Source organism: Phycodurus eques, chromosome 14, assembly GCF_024500275.1.
Source record: "Phycodurus eques isolate BA_2022a chromosome 14, UOR_Pequ_1.1, whole genome shotgun sequence".
NCBI lineage: Eukaryota > Metazoa > Chordata > Actinopteri > Syngnathiformes > Syngnathidae > Phycodurus > Phycodurus eques.
In genome coordinates this window covers 3029074-3052117 of record NC_084538.1, presented here as the reverse complement: position 1 = coordinate 3052117, position 23044 = coordinate 3029074, and the positions used below count along the sequence as shown (strand labels likewise).

Sequence of the window (23044 nt, the reverse complement as noted above, 5' to 3'; positions counted from 1 at the left end):
GAAAAGCTAGATGTTGAAATAAAGTTTATTTATTTCATCCATAGTCTTTGTCAGGGGGGGGGGGGGTCCCTAAAGGATGATCCAAGGTCAAAACCACTTAAGAATATTCCTCTTTATTCTTATGTAACTTCTCTCGCTCTTTTTTTTCTTCTTTTTTTTTTGTATCCCGACTGCATACTGACACACACACGCACGCGCACACGCATACTAATGCAGTCGGGGGAGTGCATCGATTTGGCATGGTGTGCAAGATTCCCACCACTACCCCGATATGCAGATTAAAGGCAGAGCAGAACACACACACACACACACACACAAACACACAAAACACACACACACACACTCTGCTCTCCAAGCTTTTTCCCTTCCTGGGTGCAAGCGGGTTATTGTCATTATGCATATTCATAATTAGTTCCAGACGTTGAACGGTTGTGACGGCGTTTGCCATACTTTCAGTTTGTGCCTGCGCTAAGCGTGCAAAAGAGAGCGAGAGTGCGGGTGTGCTCGCGAAATTGTTTTGCAAAAACTAGATTCTGTATTTGTATAACTGCCTCAAATGTGTTCGTGGCACAGTTGCGTGCTGTTCTCGTGTCGATGGTTTCTGTAATCACGATGTGATGTTAAAGTTGGATTCAGTCAGCTAAGTTTCCACTGAAGGCCCAGGTACCAAATGCACCGGCCACCATTGCGTTTTATACATTTAAAAGGCTAAAAAGTTTCCCTCGCGCTCTCTGAGGGATTACAACGCCAAGAGAAAAAAAAAAGCATTCACCGAAGCAAAACATTGTTTAAAAATAACTCTGAAATAAGGCAAGAATCGACTGGATATAAAGTGGGCTGGCGCACAAGTTGAGTGCGTTTCCTATTTTTTCCCCAGCTGTTCCGCACTTGGGCCGTGTCCGTTAAAGGCCCCCCCGCCGCGACGGAAACGCGAGGCCTCAAAGCGTCACGCTCGGATCAATGCGACACGACACAGGGAAGCTTTTCGGCCGGGTATTTATAGACTCCACCGAAATAAAAGCCCCCCGACAATCAAGTTGGGATGTCAAGGGTGGTGCCGCGCTAAAGTGGAAGGACGAGAACGCACACACACGGGAAAGTGTGCTCCTCCATTAATACGACAATGCCGTTTTTAATTTTTCATCCGTTTAAAAAGTGCTCGACCGCGTGGCTTCCATTCCACGAGAAAAGTGGCTCAAACCCTATTTATAAACCTCTGGCCCGCCGATTGGACGCCGCCAAAGTCGACTTCTGCCTCGCGATTGGCCGAGAGAACATGAAAGAGAGAAAATCCCAACACACACACACACACCTAATTAGCATCCCCCCCCACACACACACACACCGCCGTGAGCTGTATCGTACAGTGCCGCTTGTCACAATACAGTTGTCATTTTCACACACACGCACGCAAGCACACACTTACTAATCCGCTGTGTTTGCTCAGAGGCATCCCCCCCCCCCCCCCCCCTCATCATGCAAACTGCTTTAAAATTGCACTTTTAAAACATCATAATACTTTTTTTTGGGGGGGGGGGGGGGGGGGCTGGGAGGTGGGCTTTAGGGTGTGTGTGTGTGTGTGTGTGTGTGTGTGTGTGTCTGTGTGTTCCTGTCCTTCTATTTTACTGTGCCATCACGTCCAACCTTTATACGTATTCTTGTCTTTCTATCTTAGTGGGACATCACTTTTGACAGCACTTTTATTAATTAAGGGAAGATTGTTTTTCATTAGGACATTTTGGGTGGTCGATACAAGTAAAATAATGTGCGTGTGTGACACAGTAAGCGTTGCACATGTTAAGTAGGGTTGTTTGAATGCACGTTTGTGTGTTTGTGCGTGTGCGTCTGTGCGTGTGTTGTGCGAATGAGCCGAGCAAGCAGTGCTTAATTAATCAACATCAAAAAGACGTCATTAAAAATGAATGAAACCCCAAGCAACAGTTTGGCTGGAGTGAATAATTCAGGCAGCAGCGCACCCTCATGCCCATCTATTAGACACCATCATCATCCTCACTACCCTGACCCCCCCCACCCCCCACCCCACCCGGTTAGTGGCCCCGTTTTAGTTTGGAGCACGCCGCTTTGCCGCCAAGGGATCTGTAGGCAAACAAGTGCGGTTGGGTTGGCACTCCAGGTTGTCCTCACTCCTGTGAGCGGAACGTCCATTAGTCTCCGCGCTGACCGCAGTTACGGGGCCTCGCTTCCAAATTAAGGAGCCCGCGCCGATTCCAATTAACGGCCTTGGAGGAGGCGCTTCTCTCTTTAATGGGAAAAGTCGCTCAGATGAGAAGATGTTAAACTCTTTCAAGTCTCAAATCTACTGTGTCCTCCCCCGTTTTGAATGTCAACCTAGCCGCATCGCGCCGTGTTAAAAAAAACAAAACGTTTTTAACCGTTGTTCAAGCGCCACCTGCCCGTCACTGTGAACCTGTAAAAGTGCGCAAAGTAAGTCAGAATTTTTATTGCCAAATAGTCTCGCATTTGATCAAAATGCTAACATTTGATCGTAACGCAAGCATGTGAGCATGCCACCTTGAGTTAGTATTCTAATGAACATTTCCGTTTAAAGGATTGGGGTCACTTAGAAATGTCCTTATGTTCTTAAGAAAATACTTATATTACACAAATGGCTAATAGGAAAGTAGCAATTGGTATTTTTACAGGTTGCGAGCCTGCATTTGTTTATTTATTCACACATCAGCATCCTGACAGTTCTGGTGCATTTTTTCCAAATCAAATCATCTGTAAATATTATTTAGGGTAAATTTGTAAGATGAGTTTGAAGTGAGCCACTGAGAACTAGAGTGGGCTAACTCAATTTTTGTCATGAGAAAAGTCATCTTTAAGAAGAACGCTGGTCTAAATCAAGGTTCTAGTTCCCGTTTGGACTTAAAGGAGGCCGTCCATTATTGCGCTCGACACTTTTCCTGATTCATCAGTGTACCCACTGGGCCAACTCCCATTTCCAAGATGGCGGCGGCCATGAAACCAGGCTTCACCTCCCACAAAAAAATCCCAGAGAGAGGTTCAGAGATAGAAAACTCCAAAAGTAAGTACCGGTCCATGTAGAGTTTTAGCTTGGGTACCAGACAATGCATCTGCAAGTGAATGTTATTTATTACACTTCATGAAATATTGATAGATTTGCAGCTTGAACATTTCTGTTCAAACAAGTATCCAGTATGGTAATAACTGCCATACAAGTCACCAAGGAAATATAATTTCCCAGATTATATTTCAGGCACAAAACTTTAAATCACTCTCCTGCAAAAGGACAAAAATGTAGTTAGCCCACTCTAGGTCTCAGTGTCTCAATTAATATAGGCAATGATGAACATTTTTACAAGAGGCCTCCAGCATTCGCAAATGTTGATATTCGTGTCGGGTCTTGGTACTTAAACACCACGAAAAGCAAGGTTTCTCTGTGGTGCTGGTTTTCCCTATCTCAGAACTTTTTGTTTTAATCGGCATTTGTGCGTGAAACGGGCGTCAAACAGGTGATGGTGCAGAGAGAATTGGGGCCAATTACTTTGCATATTTCACATTGCATCACCATTGAGACTCACGCTATCTGTCATCGGAATTTGATTCTTTAATGCGGCACATTTAGCATTTTAACAGCTTCCCCCTCTCTTCGCTTCAAATGGAAAATATGACACTTGCGAAACAGGCAAAGTGATGATGAATTGCACTCAAATCTGATTTGTCATCCCCTTGTTTGCATTTGATCAGAGATGAGGCACTCTTAGTGTTGTTTTGTTGAAAGATTGTGATGAGGCACGGAATATAAAGCTAAATATTGTGTCCTTAAAAGTCCCATAAGAGGGTTTGAATGCTAATGCTCCGGTCAAATGCTAGTTACACGTTCCAGTGCTAATGCTAAACTCAAACGCTAATTGTGGATTAATTTGCGAGTGATAAATCCAGAGTCAAAGTGGCAATGGTAAAGGGTACTGTGATAGGTTCACACGGCATGCAACTGTATATTATTTCGACAAACTTAACAAAATGATTGGTGTTAAAATCGAATGCTATCATTACGATCAAGTGCGAGTGGTATATGTGTTACAATCGAAACATAATGCACAAATGCTAATAATGAATTTACATGCCACAGGTGTATTAAACAACAAACTTTAAGAATGCTAGTGTTATGATCAAATGATAGCATTATGACTATCAAATGCTAGTGGTATATGTAACATTGTTCGTGTTACGATAAAATGCTACCATGGCAAACAAATCCTCTTGTTATATAAAAATGCAAAGTCAAGGTTCAAATGCTAGTGGTATATTTACACTTCACTGGCATACCCGTGTGGTACATTCAAATGCTAGCGGTTTGTTTATATGCTAGGCTATCTCAACAAGGTAATAAATGAAGTGGAAGTAGAGCTAATTTTACTCCTAACATGCCCGGTGGAGATTTGCGCTCTCTGCATGACGTCTAATTTGGAGTCGCGTTAGCTTTGCAGCAAAGCACGTCAGTCTACGACTTGAGGTTTTCTGCACATCCGACCTGGGATGACAGTTGAGCTTTATCTCCCGCTAAACAGACGAGCGGAATGAGACGTTCTGACACAACTTCCAGTTTTTGACGCATGTAACAGGTAATGGATTTTAGTCCTGGGAGTCAGCATCTGAGTCATGACAAGGTCCAGACCCGCTAAAAAAAAAATCATCTCCTGATTCCAAGGCATCAAGACGAATTTGGAGCCTTTTAAAATTAAACGTGTCGCGATTTGTTTGGAGTTGAGCATTCGTGCCATTAATTAGAGCATTAGCTTTAGTGTTAGCGGCGACCCACAGCAACATTAAAGGCACTGTTAAGTGAAAATACAGAATTTGACACGCTACAGAGAAGGGTATTTTACCAAGCCTGCTAAGTTTTAATGAATAAAAAGAAAACAGCAAGTACACTGTATAAAATGAGGCTCCAAAATCATGGGAAAATAGAGCCACCTCCAAGCTGTCAGTCGCTGCGGGCATGTCGACTGAATGCGCTGAAAACACACACCGCTTATTTTTCAGCTGTCAATCAAATACTGTAGGTTTGTACAGTATGTTCTTGTTTAATAAACAATTCAGTTTCCCTGACGTGTCTCAGTTATGTGGGGACCTGCATACAACAATACTGAGCGAGGTGCTGTCGTATTAGATGACCCCGCTGCCGGTCTAGCGAGCTCACTAGCTAGTTAGCTTTCTTGCTGATTAGCTCGCGGGCTAGCGAACGTAATAAACAGTTCAATTTCCCTGAGGTGTCTCTACCGTGTGGCGCTACACGTGGCGTATGGTGCGAGGCTGTGGAGTATTCGATGGCCCCAACAGCGGTCCGCGACCCCGGTAGCAGCCGCCAGCAGGCTTGCAGACTTTCTTTGGAATCTATGCCCTATTTTTGTTTCTCTTTCTTAAATGCCCCAAGATGCCGCCAAAGCAGTTTCTAAATCGTTGTCGAAGAAGTATGTTGAAGTGCGGCACAGCCCGACATTAATGCAAATTCCAACGGGAGGGTGCCCTCATGGCAGAGCGAGGGTTAAAGTGTAAAAGATGGCAGAGGGTCTTCTTTTGTGAGCTTTTTTATCTCCTTTTAAAAGGGAACACAGCTTTTTTTTCCCACCGGTGGCCAAACCTTGACCCTGAAGCTCATCTACAAATAGGCCTGCACTCTGGCGGCACACGAAGAAAGGAACACACACACACACACACACACACAGGCAGCCTCTAGCCCTTCCTTTCATTGCATACAAACGCACTCACACATGGTGTGCATAAAAAATATAAAAAAAATTGTCCCTGAGCACGAGTTCACAGGGGGCGCTTCTATGGTGTATACTCATGCCACAGTACATACACAGTGCAGCCGAGTAGCAGTATGAACATGTGTATAATATTGTTAAAAAAATATCATATGTAACGTTATTGTTAGATTGAATTCATTGGTCGTGTTTTTTTTTGTTTTTTATTCCGTTTATGATTGAGATGTCCTCTTTTGTTAAAAATACTCTGGAAGTGTAAGGACGCTGGCGTGCCTTCGCTTTGCAACCCATAAAAATACATATTACTACTTCACTAGTCGTCATTTTATGACGTTTTTGGCTCGGTGATACATTAATACAGGAGTGTCATTTTCTCAATGCATATATCTCAAATGACTCTCACCGTTTAGCGCCTGTACCTTACATTGAGCAGCTAGCCGTTAGCAGATGATCAGTGAATCAGATAACTACCACCACTGCCCAGAGCGATCCATAATTTTCTACGCATCATCTTGGGACTTCTACCACTCTGCTTCCTGTTAATTTTAGTGATGTTCTACAGGAAAATGTGCGAATGTTGATTTGCGAACGGCCAAGGGTATACTCTAGTAAAGGAGCTCCATCAGACATAGCTTCAAGTCATCCGCACGATGGAGGGTTGTTTACGCGACAGTATGCTAGTTTCTAGTAGCCCGTGTGCATTTGTGTGTGCGTCTCTTGTAGACTTGTTTTGGTCACGGTGCTTGAACGCGCTGATTAACGCTCAGAGAGAGATGGCAGATGGAGGGCGAGAAAATGAACGGCAAGAGCAGGAAGTAGAGGACGACGGCATGAAGAGAGACGGCACGAATACGAAGGCGGGAGTTGTGGAGGGAAAACAACAATCAGACCAGAAGCTTGACTGATTTCAGTGGACTTGTGGCTGGCACGTACCTCGGCTTCCTCCCACTTTCCAAAAACTTGCATGTTAGCTTCATCGAAGACCCCAAATTATCCAGAGGTGTGAATGTGAGTGTGAATGCTCCCCTGTCTGAGTCCTGCGATTGGCTAGTGACCAGTGTAGGGGTGTACTGCGCCTTTCACCCAAAGTCAACATCAACATCCGGCCATAGAAAAATGGATGGAGAGAGAAATTAAAAAAAAAAAAAAAAAAAAAAAGCAAGCCTCCCAAATCAAATTACAGTGGTGCCTTGAGATGTGAATGCCTTGAGTTACAAGGTTTTCAAGATACCAGCAGTTCGCTATAAGCGCAACGTCACGTGATCAAACCAGGTTTTATCCTTCCATCCATTCTCTGTACCGCCTCTCCTGGAGCCTATCAAAGCTGATTCGAGGAAATGGATGAATGGATTGTTGTGAGGAGGGTTGCACCCTTCTAGTTCTTTAGCAGCTAAAATGCATACTCTGTCGGGTTTAGGTCTGGAAATTGACTTGGCCAGTCTAAAGCCTTCCACTTCTTGCCCCCCGATGAACTCTTTTGTTCTTTTGTCAGTCTATGTTGGGTCTGGCAACCGGTCCACGGTGTGCCCAGCCTCTCGCTCAAAGTCAGCCGGGATAGGCTCCACCAATTGTCCCAAATGAGAAAACGCGCGAGAGTAACTGGATGGATGGAAAATAAGAAAAAGAGCAAATTTGGGTGGGTAGCTTTCTAAAGAGTGCAATGTATGCAGACCAGAGCGGATTGGGGAGGAATAGTGTGCGTCTGTGTGTGTGTGTGTGTGTGTCTGCGTGGGCGCGCATGTGTGTGTTCGCGTGTGTAGTGTTAGAATTTAGGCAGATCAGTGGCAGGGGGAAAGATGAGAGAAGCGGATTTGGGCGCAGTTGGATTACTTCAAGATGTGAACACAGCGAGGAAGATGAGAAAGAAGAGCACGAGGAGGCATTTTGTTTCGCTTTCCGTGTTTGATCCAAGGCGTCCGTTTGTCCAATTAAGTGGAAAATGTTGCAAATGTTGTTGACAAATTGTGGAGATAATTTCTTCACATCATGCCACTAACTATATAAATAAGCACTCACGCTAACAATAGCTTAGCTTGTAGCTGTGGCTTAGCGCACATGCTGCGGTATGGCACTCCGTAGTCTCCTTTTCTTTTCTCACCGCCCTCAGTCTCCCCTCGGATAGACTTTCTCTGGAAATACACGAGGGCTTCGTTCTGCTCTGTTGTTGTTGTTGTTTGTTAGCTATCGTTAGCTTACCCTGTTGCTGTACTTTATCTCTCAATGGTGCGCTGTTATACTCCTCCGTTGTGGTTTTTTGTTAGCATGTCTCGTTCCAGCTGATGCGTTTAACGTGACATGGATTCCCAAGTTTTCCTCAGTACTATGCAGTCATAAAGCCGTATACCTTTTGATTGGCACCCCAACGGAGTGTGCCACCAAGTAGAATAGGTTGTCTAGTTTGGTACCCTAACAACTCTCCACATTTTACGTAACTGAGACAAAATAAGAGGCTTTAAAGCCCTTGCGAGAGTCTCACATCTCCTAATCTCATTTCCTGGGAAGGTTTTTGGTTTTACCTGCAGGTCACGAACTTTACGGGAAAATTCCCGCTTCCCAAGTCTCAAATTGATTTGACAGTCAGGGAGCGGAGACGGGAAACATGACAAACACTGCTGACCTTCAAACTCTTGTTTAAATGCGTGATTGCCTTCACATGTTCAGGTTGTCATGTGACTCCCAACATGGAATGTTAATTGGATTCCTTTGGATTCCTTGAGTTAGGGTTAGGGTTACACACGCACACAAAATACTATACAATGTCATTATTTTTCCGATATTGTCACCTATGGGTGGTTGTCTCATTTTGGAATGTCGAGCACTGTTGTATTGGATTCTCGTTGGATTGTGTACACTCTCCATCAAATACTGGCGAGGCATGTTGATTGACAGCCAACATGATGTTTCCATAAAGGCAAAAATAAATACATAAAGCGGCCGGAATGAAAAGTAGAGCGGGTTGCTTAACACGGACTCGTGGACGCATGACATGTGTGCGGGGTGGCTGGCGGGGATGCTTTTTGAGAAATTCCCATCTTGGAACGGCACCATCAGCTGGTCCTCCCGTTGCGATCGCGTCGATACCGATCCAAAATCGCCCGTTCTGACTGTGATGGAAACTCCCCCAGGCTTGTGGGGTCTGCTCCCCTCTCGTCTGTTTTGTCTGGATGCTCGTGGTCGTCCGTTCGTCTGCTCCTTTGAGTGTTTACCTGCTGGGGGGGAGGAGTTTAGCCACCATATCCCCCCCCCACCCATTGGGTGACAGCTGCCCTTGGAGGGAGAGGAGATTGTCCATGACATGCTTTGTTATGTTAATTCCACCCTTGTGTTGCTTGTCTGATGTATGATTGGGTGGGTCATGTTTGACTGGCGGCCATTGAACCACATGCGGCGTGAAGCCATTCGTGTTGCTTTGATGTTGATGACTAGCTCGAAGGGCACTGAGCAAATTGTAATTTATGTTCAAATTTCTATTTGGGTGACTTTATTTTTTTAGATTTGTCCACCAGCTGGTGCTACATTTTCCACATTCAAAGCATGCAGTAAAGGTTGGCCTAAAGTGGCAACGCGACACACCGAAAAATAGCACATTTGTTTCTCCCGACAAGTCTCCCAGCGGCACGGTGGACGAGCACATCCGCCTCACAGTTCTGAGGACCGCGGTTCAAATCCCGGCCTGTGTGGAGTTTGCATGTTCTCCCTGTGCCTGTGTGGGTTTTCTCCAGGTACTCTGGTTTCCTCCCACGTCCCAAAAACATGCATGGTAGGTTGACTGAAGGTTCTAAATTGCCCTTAGGTGTGAATGTGAGTGTGAATGGTTGTTTGTTTATATGTGCCCTGCGATTGGCTGGCGTCCAGTTCGGGTGTGCCCCGCCTCTCGCCCGCCGGGATAGGCTCCAGCACGCCCGCAACCCTACTGAGGAGAAGCGGAACGGGAGATGAATGAATGAACGAGTCTACCAGCTGACGCTACCTTTTCCACAATCAAAGCATGCAGCAAAATGATCCTGAAATGGCAATGCTGCAAACAAACAAACAAAATGACACATTTGTTCCAAGAGACAAAAATGTTCCATTTTTGATCCCTCATTTTTTAATTTGAACGACTTTGATATTTTAAGAATAGTCAACCGGCTGGCGCTACTTTTTCTTCTTTCAAAGCATGCAAGAAAATGAGCCTTTAATGGCAAAGCGATGCACAAAAAACCAACGCGTTTGCTCTGAATGGCCAAATGTCCCGTTGACGACAACCACAGAAAAATCCCATTTTGGATTCCTTGTTTATCTGATTAGGACTACCTAAAAGTTGTTCCAAGTGACAAAAATGACCCTACCTCTGACAAAGCCATTTTTGATCCCTCATTTATTATATTTGGACAACTTCATTGCAATCAATGTCAATTTAAAATCAATCATACAATTTGCTCTTTCAGTCCAGAATCACCACTTGAATTTGTGTATTTATTTATTTATTATGTTTTTGACCCGATTACATCATTTATCAATTTCTGGACCAGGGGGCGCGTTCATGTCATATTGTTAGTTTCCGAAAGACGCGTTTAATTAATACAGACAAGTCAACATGCTGGAAGATGAGTAAAAATAAATGGAACAAGGCCTGAGGGTCGGGACAGCGGGGATGACGACGAGGCGGGGCGATGAGTCACAGAGTGGAAGCGGCAGTGAGAAAAGACGCCGATGCGATGCGCTAGCGCAGTAAGGAAGCCAGTAGGAGGAAAGAACATTAGCCAGTAAATGATGTCGAGGAGCGATGGAAGATGAGATGAAAGCGTGGAGTTAATTGACATGGAGAGTGACAGGCCCTCGCAGCAATGTAACACTAACACACATCGGGGGAAAAGAGCCTGCAGCCTCGCTTCTTCTTGCCAAAAACTCACTTTAACGAGATGAACATTTGCATTTTCCCCTAAAAATTTGGAAAAGTGTGCCTGTTCTGTCACTGAATTGGCAAGTAGATTGGTGACATTTTATGGAGAGCGAGAGTGATGCTCATTAGTGTCAGCACCGCAAACACTCCCGGCAGGAATTCTTTTGCCTGCAGAGGTACAGCTCAAATGTCCAACTGTACCAGTCCAACTTTTTTTTTTTTTTTTTAGTTGTCAGCTGGAGAACATAAATGTTCCCAAACCTAAAATAATTCCATCCACACTTGAGTTTTCAACGGCAGAGTTTGGAAAAGTTTTTTTCTTTGTTTGTTTTCTTAAAGCAAGTGCTCAGAAAGTAGACTTTTCAACTTTTTTGTGAACGAAGAATTTTAAATTGTGATCCTCTGTGACTGCTCATGTTGAGTTGAGGCTCAAGACTGGATTCACACGTTATCGAACTTTTTTTGTACAAAGGGCTTTGATTCTGATACTTTTTGATTGCTTTCCTTCATTTAAATCTCTTTTGTTTGTACTGTTTGTCAAAGAGTGAAGATGCAGACTAGGCTAGCTTCTACCGCTAACTACTTAGCTACCCTTATCACTCGCGTGTCCTCTGAGGGCTCGATTAATTGTATGCTGGGGGGGGGAAAAAAAAGTGTGCGCTTGAAACACTTTTGCATGTTAAAAGAAGGCCATGCCAATGACACACGAGCGCTGGCTTAAGTGCGAGTGCATTCTCGTGTCGTTTTTCCGGGCCGAGCGGCTTGTGCGTTTCATTCTAAATGACGCGCGCATACTCGTGGGCCAGAACGCACGCTCAGCTGCACACTTATTCGATATTGTCAGCATTTTAGCGATGCAGAACAAGAAACAGACTCATTACTATTACAGCAACTAAATCATCTTTGGGAGGGTGAGGGGGGGGGGGGGCGTGTGGGGGGGGTCTATAATTCTTATTATTGTTATTGCGACAACTCATTCACATATTGGGTGTTTACTTCTTATCAATATTCTGGCAACAAAATCATGCGCCAGAGCATGTCAGGAATCTAGCTGGAAAGTGCACAAGCTAGACGTCAAAAAAAAAAAAAAAAGAAAATGCATGAATGGGAAAATATGGCCCATTATTATTCATATAGTAACATCACTTTTTGAGGGCACAAATTCATCTTTTTTGTCTTATTATTCCAGCATTTAAATCACATTTTTGGGTGCTTTGATTGTTTGTATTATTCCGGCAATTAAATCAGATTTGGGGAAATGAGCCTTCAATTCTTCTTATTCTTCCACTCGCCAAAAGTGTCTTTTGTTTTTTCATGTTTTTCTTATTCTTAGTTTACTGACAAGTGAATCGGTAGAAATCTAATAAATTATATTTCACTAAAAAGTAAGACAGGTGCTAAGGCGTCTTCATTGCAGAATCCAGTTCACTGAGTGGCTAATTGACTGCGTACTTCCACACATTACAATCAAGAGGCGCAATGGAAAAGTCACTCGAATGAACACAAATTGAAATGAACGAAAGGGGGGCGGCGGGGTGGGGGGTGGGGGGTGCTTTATCCCATCTGCTTCCTTCTCACATTCCGTGCAATCTCATTATCCTCTCTCTTCTGCTATTGTCCCGCTTCTTCTCCTTCCTTACAGATTTCCCCCAAAGTGCTTTTAATGGCATTTGATTGGGAGAGCCGAGAGAATTGAACTCAGCTCCCCGCGGGCGGATCGATGCCTCCAAATGATCCGTTGCCGCGTTCCCCTTACGACTCGCCCGGCGAGGCGTGAAGGCGCTTATTTCACATCCAACTCACTTCCACCGTTCGCCCTTTGGGAGAGCCGCGACCGTCATTTCTTTTAGAAGGATAATTCGTCCAAAAGCTGAATAACCAGACTCGATGTTTCCATCACGACCGATCAATACCTGTCAAGGATAAAAAAAAAAAAAAAAATGTTTTTTTGTTTTTGTTTTTTTAAATTAAAAAAGAGGAGAAAACACTTTGATTGCGGACTTGATCTTGAGCAGTAAATAATGCTTTGCGAGGCACATTGATAGCCGCAAACGATTCCTATTAATGGCTAACATTTGAGGAAACAAGTTAGCTATTTTTCACCCGTGCAGGATGCATTAAATTCTTTTTTTTTTTTTTCATTGTTTATCAGCTTTAATATGTTCAAATTGTGTGTTAGTAAGACCACCCCAAATGGGCCCAAAACTTTGATGCCAAAGATTACATGTGGGATACATAAAAGTCATTTTATTTGTGCAGGAAGCACTGAAATTATTATATTATTAATTATTGAAATGAAACCATTTCAATTGGAATCTGTTCAGATTGTGTGTTAATAGAGTCATCAAAATGGGCAAAAAAATGTTTTGCCACATGATGTCCCGTGGGATATGTATGAGTCATTTCACTCATGGAGGATGCGTGGAAAATTTAGTTTTTATTATTTCTAATCAGCTTTAATTACATTATGTTCAAATTAGGCATTAGTAATAGTCCTCAAAATGCCCATGCCTGAACACAATTCCAATATGATGTTCTGTGGGATATCATTTCACTCATGCAGGATGCTTTGAGTTTTTTAATTTGTAATCAATTCCAATTTGATTTTTTTCATATTTCAAATTGTGAATTAATAAAAGTAGTCAAAAGGGATATGTCCAAGTCATTTCACTCATGCAGGATGCATATATTTTTGATCTTCATTTCAATCCCGATTAATTACAATATTTTCAAATTGTGTGTTAGTATGAGTACTCAAAATGGGCAAATCAGAAGACACCAGGGTCGCGGGGGTGCTGGAGCCTATCCCAGCTATCTTCGGGCGGGAGGCGGGGTACACCCTGAACCGGTCGCCAGCCAATCGCAGGGCACATAGAAACAAGCAACCATTCGCGCTCACATTCACACCTACGGGCAATTTAGAGTCTTCAATCAACCTACCACGGAGTACCCGGAGAAAACCCACCCAGGCACGGGGAGAACATGGAAACTCCACACAGGCGGGGCCAGGGATTGAACCCCGGCCCCCAGAAATGTGAGGCAGATGTGCTAACCAGTCGTCCACCGTGCTGGCGCATTCAATTTATTGTTGGGTTTATTGGGTTTTTCATTGTTAATCAATTTTTATTGAAATATGTTCCAGTAGTTTGTTAGTAACACTAATGTAAATGCCCCCCGCCCCCCCAAAAAAAAAATAATTGATTTGCCAGAAGATATTCTTTCGGATAGAAGTCATTTCACTCGTGCAGGATGCATTATTGTGTTTTTCCATTTTGAATTCCTTTTTATTTAAATATGTAATAGTACTCAAAATGGGCCAAAAAAAAACTATCGTGTGGGATACACACGGCATGTCATTTCACTTGTACATTTTAATTGGAACATGTTATAGATCCTGTGTATTTGATGTTTTGGAATTTCAAATTTCTTCCCCACGCCAGACGGAGGAACTTAGCCGCTCCGCGTCTTGTATCGTCCTCACCCCCGTCGGCTCGTCACGTCCGCCTCGGCCGGTCCTGCTTCATGTTCACATGCGAATAAGCTCCGATGAAGTCGTCGCTTTATTACACCTAAACTGTGCAAACTGTTGCCGCGAGGGAACCTCATTGATTTCTTTTCTTCTTCTCATCAAAAGTCTCCACCAGTTTGTTTGTGCTGCTATGAGGTTTTGTTGTTGTTGTTGTTTGTTTGTTTGTTTGAAAGTGTTTATTGACGTGACCTGGAGCTGCCGGGTGCATTCATAGCGGAGTAAGAATTCTGGCGTGGTGTTGGCATGTCAAAGAAACTGCATGTTGGATAAGACTTTTCACTTGAATTTTGCAATACTTGTCTGGCACGGGATGTAATGAAAATAAAACTAGTTCAAACAAAACTTTGGCTTTAAAGCGTCATCAGCAAATCTCAACAAAGGAGCGTTTGGCTTTTTCTTTGGATTTTTGGGACGAGCTAACACCGTAAGATTTCTTATGTCAGCCAATAAAATAAAAATTGTAATTCAGTTGGTACATAAATCATAATGGGAAGTATCGAAAACAAATGATAATCATAAATCAATATGTGACGTGAGTTGCACAATAAGAATGCAATACACATAAATATTGACACTTTTGTAACAAATGTACACTGTACTATATTTGTCTCGAACGATTCCCGCAGGCTGCCTCAGGAATAACCAGATTGCAATCATGTGTGGGTTCAGGTTCTGGCACGGAGAGTACCGGGTGGCGGTGAACATCAACGACTACCTGGACATCTACTGCCCCTACTACGAGGGCCCGCCCAACCACGGCCGCATGGAGCGCTACATCCTGTTCATGGTCAACCACGAGGGCTACACTTCCTGTCAGCACCGGCTGCGCGGCTTCAAGCGCTGGGAGTGCAACCGACCCAGCGGGGTCGACGGACCGCTGAGGTTCTCCGAGAAGTTCCAACTCTTCACGCCCTTCTCGCTGGGCTTCGAGTTCAGGCCCGGACACGAGTACTACTACATCTGTATGTCGCTGCACCATATACTGTTGAGCGTGTGTGTGTGTTTCATTGTGCGGCATCACCCTTGACATCCCACCTTGACTGGTGTGTTTGTGCTTTCTTGTCTTTCTATCTTTGTGGGGCACCAACGATGACATGACATCCCACCTCGATTAGTCTGTGTGTGTGTGTTTATGCTTGTCGTGCTATCTTTACGTGGCACTACAGTTGGCATCCCTCGTTTATATGCATGTGTGTGTGTGTCTGTGTGAGTGTACGCATGCATGCGCGTGTGTGTTTGTTATGCACGCTGCCGCTCTGCATGCATTTGTAAACATTATGTAAATATGCAATCAACACAAGGTACTCTGCACTCGCAGGACGTAAACACGGCTACCATCTTTCTTTCTCTCGCTGCTTTTCCTCAGTGAACTCAGTTTGTAATCATTTTCTTATTATCTGTGTTGGTGCGCTTTAACAACAGAGCTGTTAGTGTCACAGATGGGGGGGGAGGGGGGGTCCCGTCATCACCAACACCCCCCAACCCACCGCACCCACCCGTCGCTCACACTGTCAATTCCAAATTTACTACAAGAAATAAAAAAAGCAATGCCGGGGTAATCACATTAAAAGGTTTGTTGATGGAGTGATTTCAAGACTTGTTTGGAAACACTTAAATGGTTCTTCAAAAACGCCTGGTGATCATTGAAATGCACTGTCCCTTCAAAATATCATCCATCCATCCATTTTCTGCACCGCTAAAAGAATAAATTCATACCCAAATACATGGAAATAATGCACAGAGACACGTAAGTTTAACAAAGTCTCCTGATGTTACCTAACAAACGATTCCTGGATGTTACTATAAGTAAACTATCCTCTGGCATATTCATTAAAAATGCACGAACCCAATGAAATTGAATAAAATAAAATAATTGATCATCATGGAAGATTGGAGATTAAATTAAATCTGTATGAAATGATGGTAATGGAAAATGCTGAAGTCAAATAAAAATAAAAAATGATCTAAATGAGATTAAATCAAATTGGTACAAATATAATCGTAATACAAAATGCTGAAATAAACAATAATAATGGAAAATATTATAGTCGCGTGAGTTAGAAAAATATGTTGTGATTTTGGAAGATGATCAAATAAATGGCAATAAAAAGATGATCAAATATACATAAGCAGAAAAAAAGTATGATTTTGCACGATAAAAACAAAAAAATGTCAAATTAAATTGGCAAAAGATTGATGGTTATTTTTTTCAAAATCCAAAATAAATAAAAAAAAAAAAAAAGAGTACAAATTAAAATCAGAAGGAACTGAAAGAAATGTCCATAATGTACAATTCTAAAGTCCTATTTGTTACATATTTCAGTGAATGCTAAGAAATTAAAAGATAACCACAGAATGCCTCCGATGCACTTTTCTCTAACCACGCACGCACACACATACTTTTGTTTCCAATTGGCCTGCTGGGCCCCATGGAGTTGTATAGTCGCCGACTTTTGCTATTGTAATACCCAGATGCCTGAGGGCTTCGGACGTAGTATCCCCCCCCCCCCCCCCCCCCCCCCCCCCCCCAAAAAAGGGCAGAAGTGTGTGCAGGAGTTGAGTGGACTCGGTGGGGGGAGTCGCGGGGTCGGTTGTCAAGTGTTTGTGAGTGCGTGAAAGGCCGTGTCCATCATCTTGACGAGCAGACATGCACTTTGCTCTCTGACATGCAGATCGACACACATGCGCGCGCACACACACACATCAACACAGGTCTGTGTTGATGTGCTACAGAAGCATTTTTCTGTGTGTGCGTGTTTTATGTTTGTGATTTAAAAAAAAAAAAAAAAACAACAACAACAACAACATTGATTCTCCCCGGTGATTCATGACCAGGTGCCTCGATCATGTGTGTGTGCATGTGTGTGTGTTTGTCATTTGGCGGACATGTTGACAGGTTAGATACGCCCTCCGCTCTCCCAGCTGCCCTCTGATGAGGCTGAGTGACTCTCAATGGGCTTTCAGGACACGTCGCCATTGTGGATGTGCTGGGAAAGGGAAGCAGCGGGACGGAGAGCTGATAAGACTTTAGAGAAGACGGGGGGGGGGGGGGGACATAAAAGTGGAATTTTTCGGAGGGGTGAGGTGATACCAGTAGTGTCGTGATAATCGGTACACTGAGAGAAAATCATGTGCCTTACATGACGATCAGTGGTGGAAGCCCCCCTAAATAAACAAATGGTATGTATACAATCAAATCTAAAATAATCTTGAATCTTTTTTACGAAAGCGCAACATCAACAGGTTGTCTTCTTTTTAGGAAACAAATGTCGCAGACAAGTGCAACAATAACACTTGGAACAGTAATATATATAACAGCTTAAGTATTCTATTTTCAGGAAAGTGCGACATCAACAGGTTGTCTTCTTTTTAGGAAACAAACAATACAGACAAGTGCAACAGTAACAGTTTGAACAGTGATAAAACAGCTCAAATCTTCTTTTTTCTTCCCAGAAAGTACAAGCTTTAAAGCATCATCAAGTCAAACAGCAACACTTAAATAGTGATATATGACGGCTTAAATCTTTACTTTTTAAGGAAGTGCCACATCAAAAGTTTGTGTTCGTTTTAAGAAATGAGTGACGCAAACAAGTGCAAAAGTTACAGTGTGAACGGTTGTACATGACAGCTGCAAACATTTCTCATTAGGAAAGCGCAACATCAGCAGCTTTTCTTCTTTTTAGGAAACAAACAACTCAAACAAGCTCAGCAGTAACAGTTTGAACAGTAATGCAGTATATAACATCTTAAATCAAATAGTGAAGTGCATCCGCAGTTTGTCTTGTCTGTGCCACATGAAGTGTGTCTTCGTTTTAGGAAAAGGAACGATCCAAAGAGGTACAACACGAACAGTTTGAACAGTAATATGCCTTCTTTTTAGCGAGCAAAGAAAAGGATGCAGATAAGTACGCAACGTTCCTTCCCTTTGCGCTGTGGAATCTCTCGACAAAGCATTGCTGCATTGCTCTCGTCGCTTCTAATGTGATTTTGCACTTAACTTTTCATACAAAGCGCTGGCGACAACACATTTCGCATGGAGTCAGGTGGGACTAATTATGGAGATTCAATTTCATTTGGCCTTTGAAGTTACTTCTCGACATTTTGGAGGCGTTCAGCCGCTTCAGCACGGTGCTCGCCGCTTAAGACGGGAAAGAAGGGCTCGGACGGATCCGCGCAGATTTCCCGTCCATATTCTCATCCGGAGTCACTTCAGGTGGATGGGAAAGATGGTGATACACCGGAATTCACGTTAATGCCTCGGTGTGTTTAATCTTCGTGAACGTCATTAATGACTGCGCGAGCGTCCAATTAAGACAAATGAGACGGCTGTATCTCTTTGGTGATCGCTGCTTTCGATCTTTTTGCAGCGTCTCCTCATCCGAACCACGTGGGCCGAGCGTGTCTAAAGCTAAAGGTGTATGTGAGACCTCCTGGTAAGTCATCACACACACACACACGCACACGCGCTTGGTCTTGATTGGCTATCGCTGTGAAATTAAAGGGACGCAAGTGGTCTGGTAGAATGGCACGGCCCAAGGTGTCCGCTCTGATGCTCGGAGAAGCCAGGCAAAGGGTGGGCAACCTATGGCCCGTGGGCTATATTTAGCCCGAAAGAGTGTATGGTGCAGTCCGCCATGCAATTCACGCCATGCAAAAAAAATCTTTTTAAAAAGCAAATAGTGATCAGGTAAAAAGGGTCAGAGATTATTTTTTTTTAAACACCAGCCCCCCCATCCCCCCCCCCGCCCCCCACCACCACCACAAAAAATTTTTTTAAATTCCGTGGATTTTAATTTGGTTTTCAAAGTTTGAAAAGTGTTTTCAAGTGTTTGAAATTTTACCCACAACAAACAACCCTCTTTTAAGAAAGATAGTTTTTTTTTTTTTTTACTGAATTCATTTTTGTCATTAAAGTGCCTATGTCACTAATTATAAAGGCTTATTCTATTCTATTTACTGTCCATAAACATGTACATAAATGTTGGCATTGGCGGTTTCTGACATGGGCGGCCGATATGGGAGGCTGGAACGGGTTAATGGCATTTACATTCATTTCAATAGTGAAATATGATTTGAGAGTTTTTGAGTGTTTTGACTTTTGAGCGTGATCACAGAACGAATTAAACTTGTATCTCAAGGCACCACTGCAGTAAGCAAAAGCACAATATAACTATAATTCATCGTGTCTCTAATTTTGTCTTTGATTGTGTTGTATGTAGTGTGGGGGGATGGGGGGGGGAAGAATAACCCGATGGAGGAACGCGGTGAATGTAGGTCGGATGGCAGGAAGCTGTTACGCAACTCTTATTTTGAAAGTCTACCAGCGAGGCACATTTGAAGGCGAGCTCGACATGCAGCATCGAACCTGCCTGGTAACTCGTCTCCCTTGATGGTGACACACTTTGGAGATGTCAGCGGGAGGAAAGGGCGGGGGTTGTGCACAAGCTTTCTCGGCCTTGGATGGTTCGTTACCCTCCCTCCCAAATGACTGAAACAACATCAATTCCATTGCTGTAATTCTTGAGTGAAATCTGTCCATCGTTGCAGCCTTGTCTCGCGTGTGAAGTACTGACGTGGTGCATTTACAAGTGTGTATGTGTGTGTATGTCAGCTCGCTGCTCCAGATTCGGCGAGTCTCTGTGATTAAACTGTAATTAGGTTGGTTAAACCCCCCGCAGAGCTCCGCTGCTGTCGCCTCCTCCCACATCAGTCGTCTTCACGCTCTGCTTCGCCTCGCCCGTTGAAGGCAAAGAGTCGCAACTTGCGTTTTCACCCTCGCGCCCCTGTGTTTTCATCAAGCGGTACGCTTCGATTCAGTTTGCAACTGGTTTAAATCCCGATGTGGCAGGGGGTAGGAAGTACGGCGATAACTGCATCAGCGAGACTACGTACATACTATGACAATCCAAAAAGTTAGCTAATCATCCAACAACTCAAACAACTCACTCGGTGGTGGTGGAAGTTGACAGCTGATCAGCTGCTAATGGCTAGCTCCTCAGTATAAGGTACAGTACGTGTCCGACTAAAGATAAAGAGTCCTTTGCGATATATATAACCCTAACTACGCGCTCGACCAGTCAGTAGAAAACATGAAGAACCATCAATGACTTTAGCATAGATGCCAGCAGAACCGTTTGGTATTTTTACAGGAATGACTCAAAGGAATTTGTCACATGTTTTGTTCTTGTGGAACTAAAACAAGGTGTACTGTTGCGCCTTACACATATGAGCTAGTCACGAAGATATTTTATTTCCATGAACTTAAGAAAAAATGCAATGATAAAAACTAAACTAAAATACAGTGAATCAAATATAAATCCCAAACCTTTGAGCTGTGTATTTCTGTTCTGTTCTGTCCTCCCGTGGGAGAAACACAATTCAACTGAAATCAAACCCGTTTATCTTCGCCTTTCAATCTCAGTCAGATCGGATATTTTGTCGCCTCTCGTCTCTGTGTTTCAGATGGCTCGGGATACGATTCTCCAGAGCCCTTCCTGACTGACGGCGGCGGTCCGAGCTGGAGGCCAGACTCCGCGGCCCCAGTAGCCACTCTGGCCTGGCTGCTGCTGGGACTCTTCTCCTGGCTGTGACCCGCTCACTGCCCCTCTTCCTGGAGCTCCCGCCCCGGGATGCCAGGCCGGGCCGGGCTGGCTGTCCCCCTAAACTCCACCACCCTCCTCAGGGAAGCCCTTTGACCCTCCCCATCCACCTTCCCTCCCGCCTCCACTTATCTACAATGCGACCACCAGCCACCACCACTGCCAGCCCCCCTCCCCGCCCTCCGTGGCCCAACCACGGACACCCTTCCCAGGCCTGGCGAGTCTGCAGGGTGAACCGGATATCCACGTTGCACTCTGGGAAACGTCCTTTCACTTGTGTCGGGATCTTCTTTGGATGGGACGTGGACATGATTAAACTTGTCATCCGTCCAGAAGGTCGGCCTGGACGCACAGAAGAGTTTTTGTACTCCCAAAGCCTGAAGCGCAAGTAGCCCTGCCTGCATTTTTACAACCTAATCAAATTCTTGCTGTAGACTAAACAGATCCAGATCACGTGAGCACACACGATGACAACTTTAACCATAGCCTGTGGGAGGGTTACCGGGTGGGTCTGGCGAGGTGTATATGTTCAGGTGGGATGTGTTCTTGTCTCGTTTGTTGTTTCTAAACAAAAGCATTTATCACCGCCTGCTCTCAGCACAGGCGCAGTCTGCACTTGTCTTAGTCCAACAGGTCGGGTGACTTCTGGAACCATGACTTTACTCCTGTATGAATGTACCACCGGTCACCCACCTCTTTGTGTTTGTGTATTGTTACAAATGTGGTTTCTTCTCTCAGACAGTTGATCGGCGGGTTATGGGTAGCGGTTTCTGGGGAACGGGTTCTAGGGTCTGGGAGCTAGGGTTTTGTGGCGACACTCAAGTTGCATGACCACTGTGAAACCCTCAGAACAACTCCGTTTGTATTGATGATGTATTTTTTCATGGGGGGAACCAGAACCACCCTGCCGCCGCTCTCGGTCTCCTGAGACATTTTCAAGCACTCTCACCCCGTGTGGTGGTTCGGGGGCGGGGGAGTCCAGAATGGCGGATGCAATGGGTGAAACCAACCGGAAACCATCTGAGAGACTCGACCGGACCACAACGGACGTTAACGCAGAAACAAACTGGTCTTGGCTCATAAAACCAGTCTAAAGGGAAGCGCGTGGACTGTGGCGTGTGTGGTAGCACCACAAACACATACAGTACACACACGCACACACATGCGGTCCTCTCTGATGGGAGCCTTCATGGACTGAGTTTAATGGCAAAAGTTTTTTTTTTTGCTGGGAAGTGAACATATAAGAGCAAAGCACTGTGAACACACACATACTTGCAGACACACAACAGCCTGTTCTCCCAAGAATTGAGTAGGACTTCATGCAAAAGGTACACAGTAATTAGTAGAAAACTGACATTTTTTATTTTTTTTAGGTTGCTTTAAAAGAGTGTCTTTTTTTACAAAGGAAATGTATGGAAATAATTACTTGATGGCATTTTTCTGAAAATGTAGTGTTCATGTCGGCCATTTTAGTGGACTGTGTCGCAACACAAGGCGCCATTGCACTGGAGCTTTCTAGAGTAATAGTCCAAGGTCTAACATCACTTTTGTTCCCACTAAATTCTTGTGAGTTGCAGATGATATGTAGAAAAAGACACAAGGCATGCACACACACAAACATACATTCACACAAACATAAATACACACACAAACAAGGGGAAGCACCTCCTTCCCTGTTTCCTCTTATTTTTGTAGCATTTAAAAAAAAGATCACTGTTGAAGACTCCTGCGTGGGATGCAGTGATGGGTGCGCGAGAGCGAGTGTAGCCTGTGGAAGATTAAAACAAACAAACAAACAAACAAACAAAACAAGACTCGTCTTCTTCTATTCCACTGATGCCTTCCTCCTGTTGTTGTTCTCTGGTTTGTGAACCGACGTGTATTTTATTGGCAGGTACAGTAGGATGCCTCCGGGCCTCATGCATGACTGTTTTTTTTTGGAGGGGCAGGGGGGGGTTGACCTCATAAACCCAGACACGAAGGAAAGAGGAGGAGGAAACGCACAAATAAACATTGTCTTTTTTTTTTGGGGGGGGGGGGGGGGGGGGGGGGGGCTATACATGGAAATGTAATGCCAGTGGGACGATCTCGCCAGGCTCATTCCCATTTGACCGCGGCCCTTGCAATGCAAGCCGACGGCTTTGCTCGACGTGGCCGTTTGGGGCCAGCCGGCGTCAAAGCGTGAAACGATTCCGATGAAATCGCCCTCTGCCGTCTTCACGTGTTCCTCCCTCAGCGATGTGACAGCTCACCATAAAGTACTGGCAGCCTGGTC

At 44.3% G+C, this 23044-nt stretch overlaps 1 protein-coding gene across 1 annotated transcript in view; it reads left to right on the top strand.

Moving 5' to 3' along the window:
- The window catches only part of efna2a (ephrin-A2a), a 56396-nt gene extending 33691 nt beyond the window's left edge, over nucleotides 1-22705 (top strand). The window contains exons 3-5 of the mRNA XM_061697181.1: nucleotides 14840-15132; nucleotides 18538-18603; nucleotides 20633-22705. Of these exons, the coding sequence (XP_061553165.1) occupies nucleotides 14840-15132; nucleotides 18538-18603; nucleotides 20633-20760 (487 nt within the window). The 3' untranslated portion in view covers nucleotides 20761-22705. The remainder of the gene's footprint in view (nucleotides 1-14839; nucleotides 15133-18537; nucleotides 18604-20632) is intronic.
- Nucleotides 22706-23044: the final 339 nt, after the last annotated feature.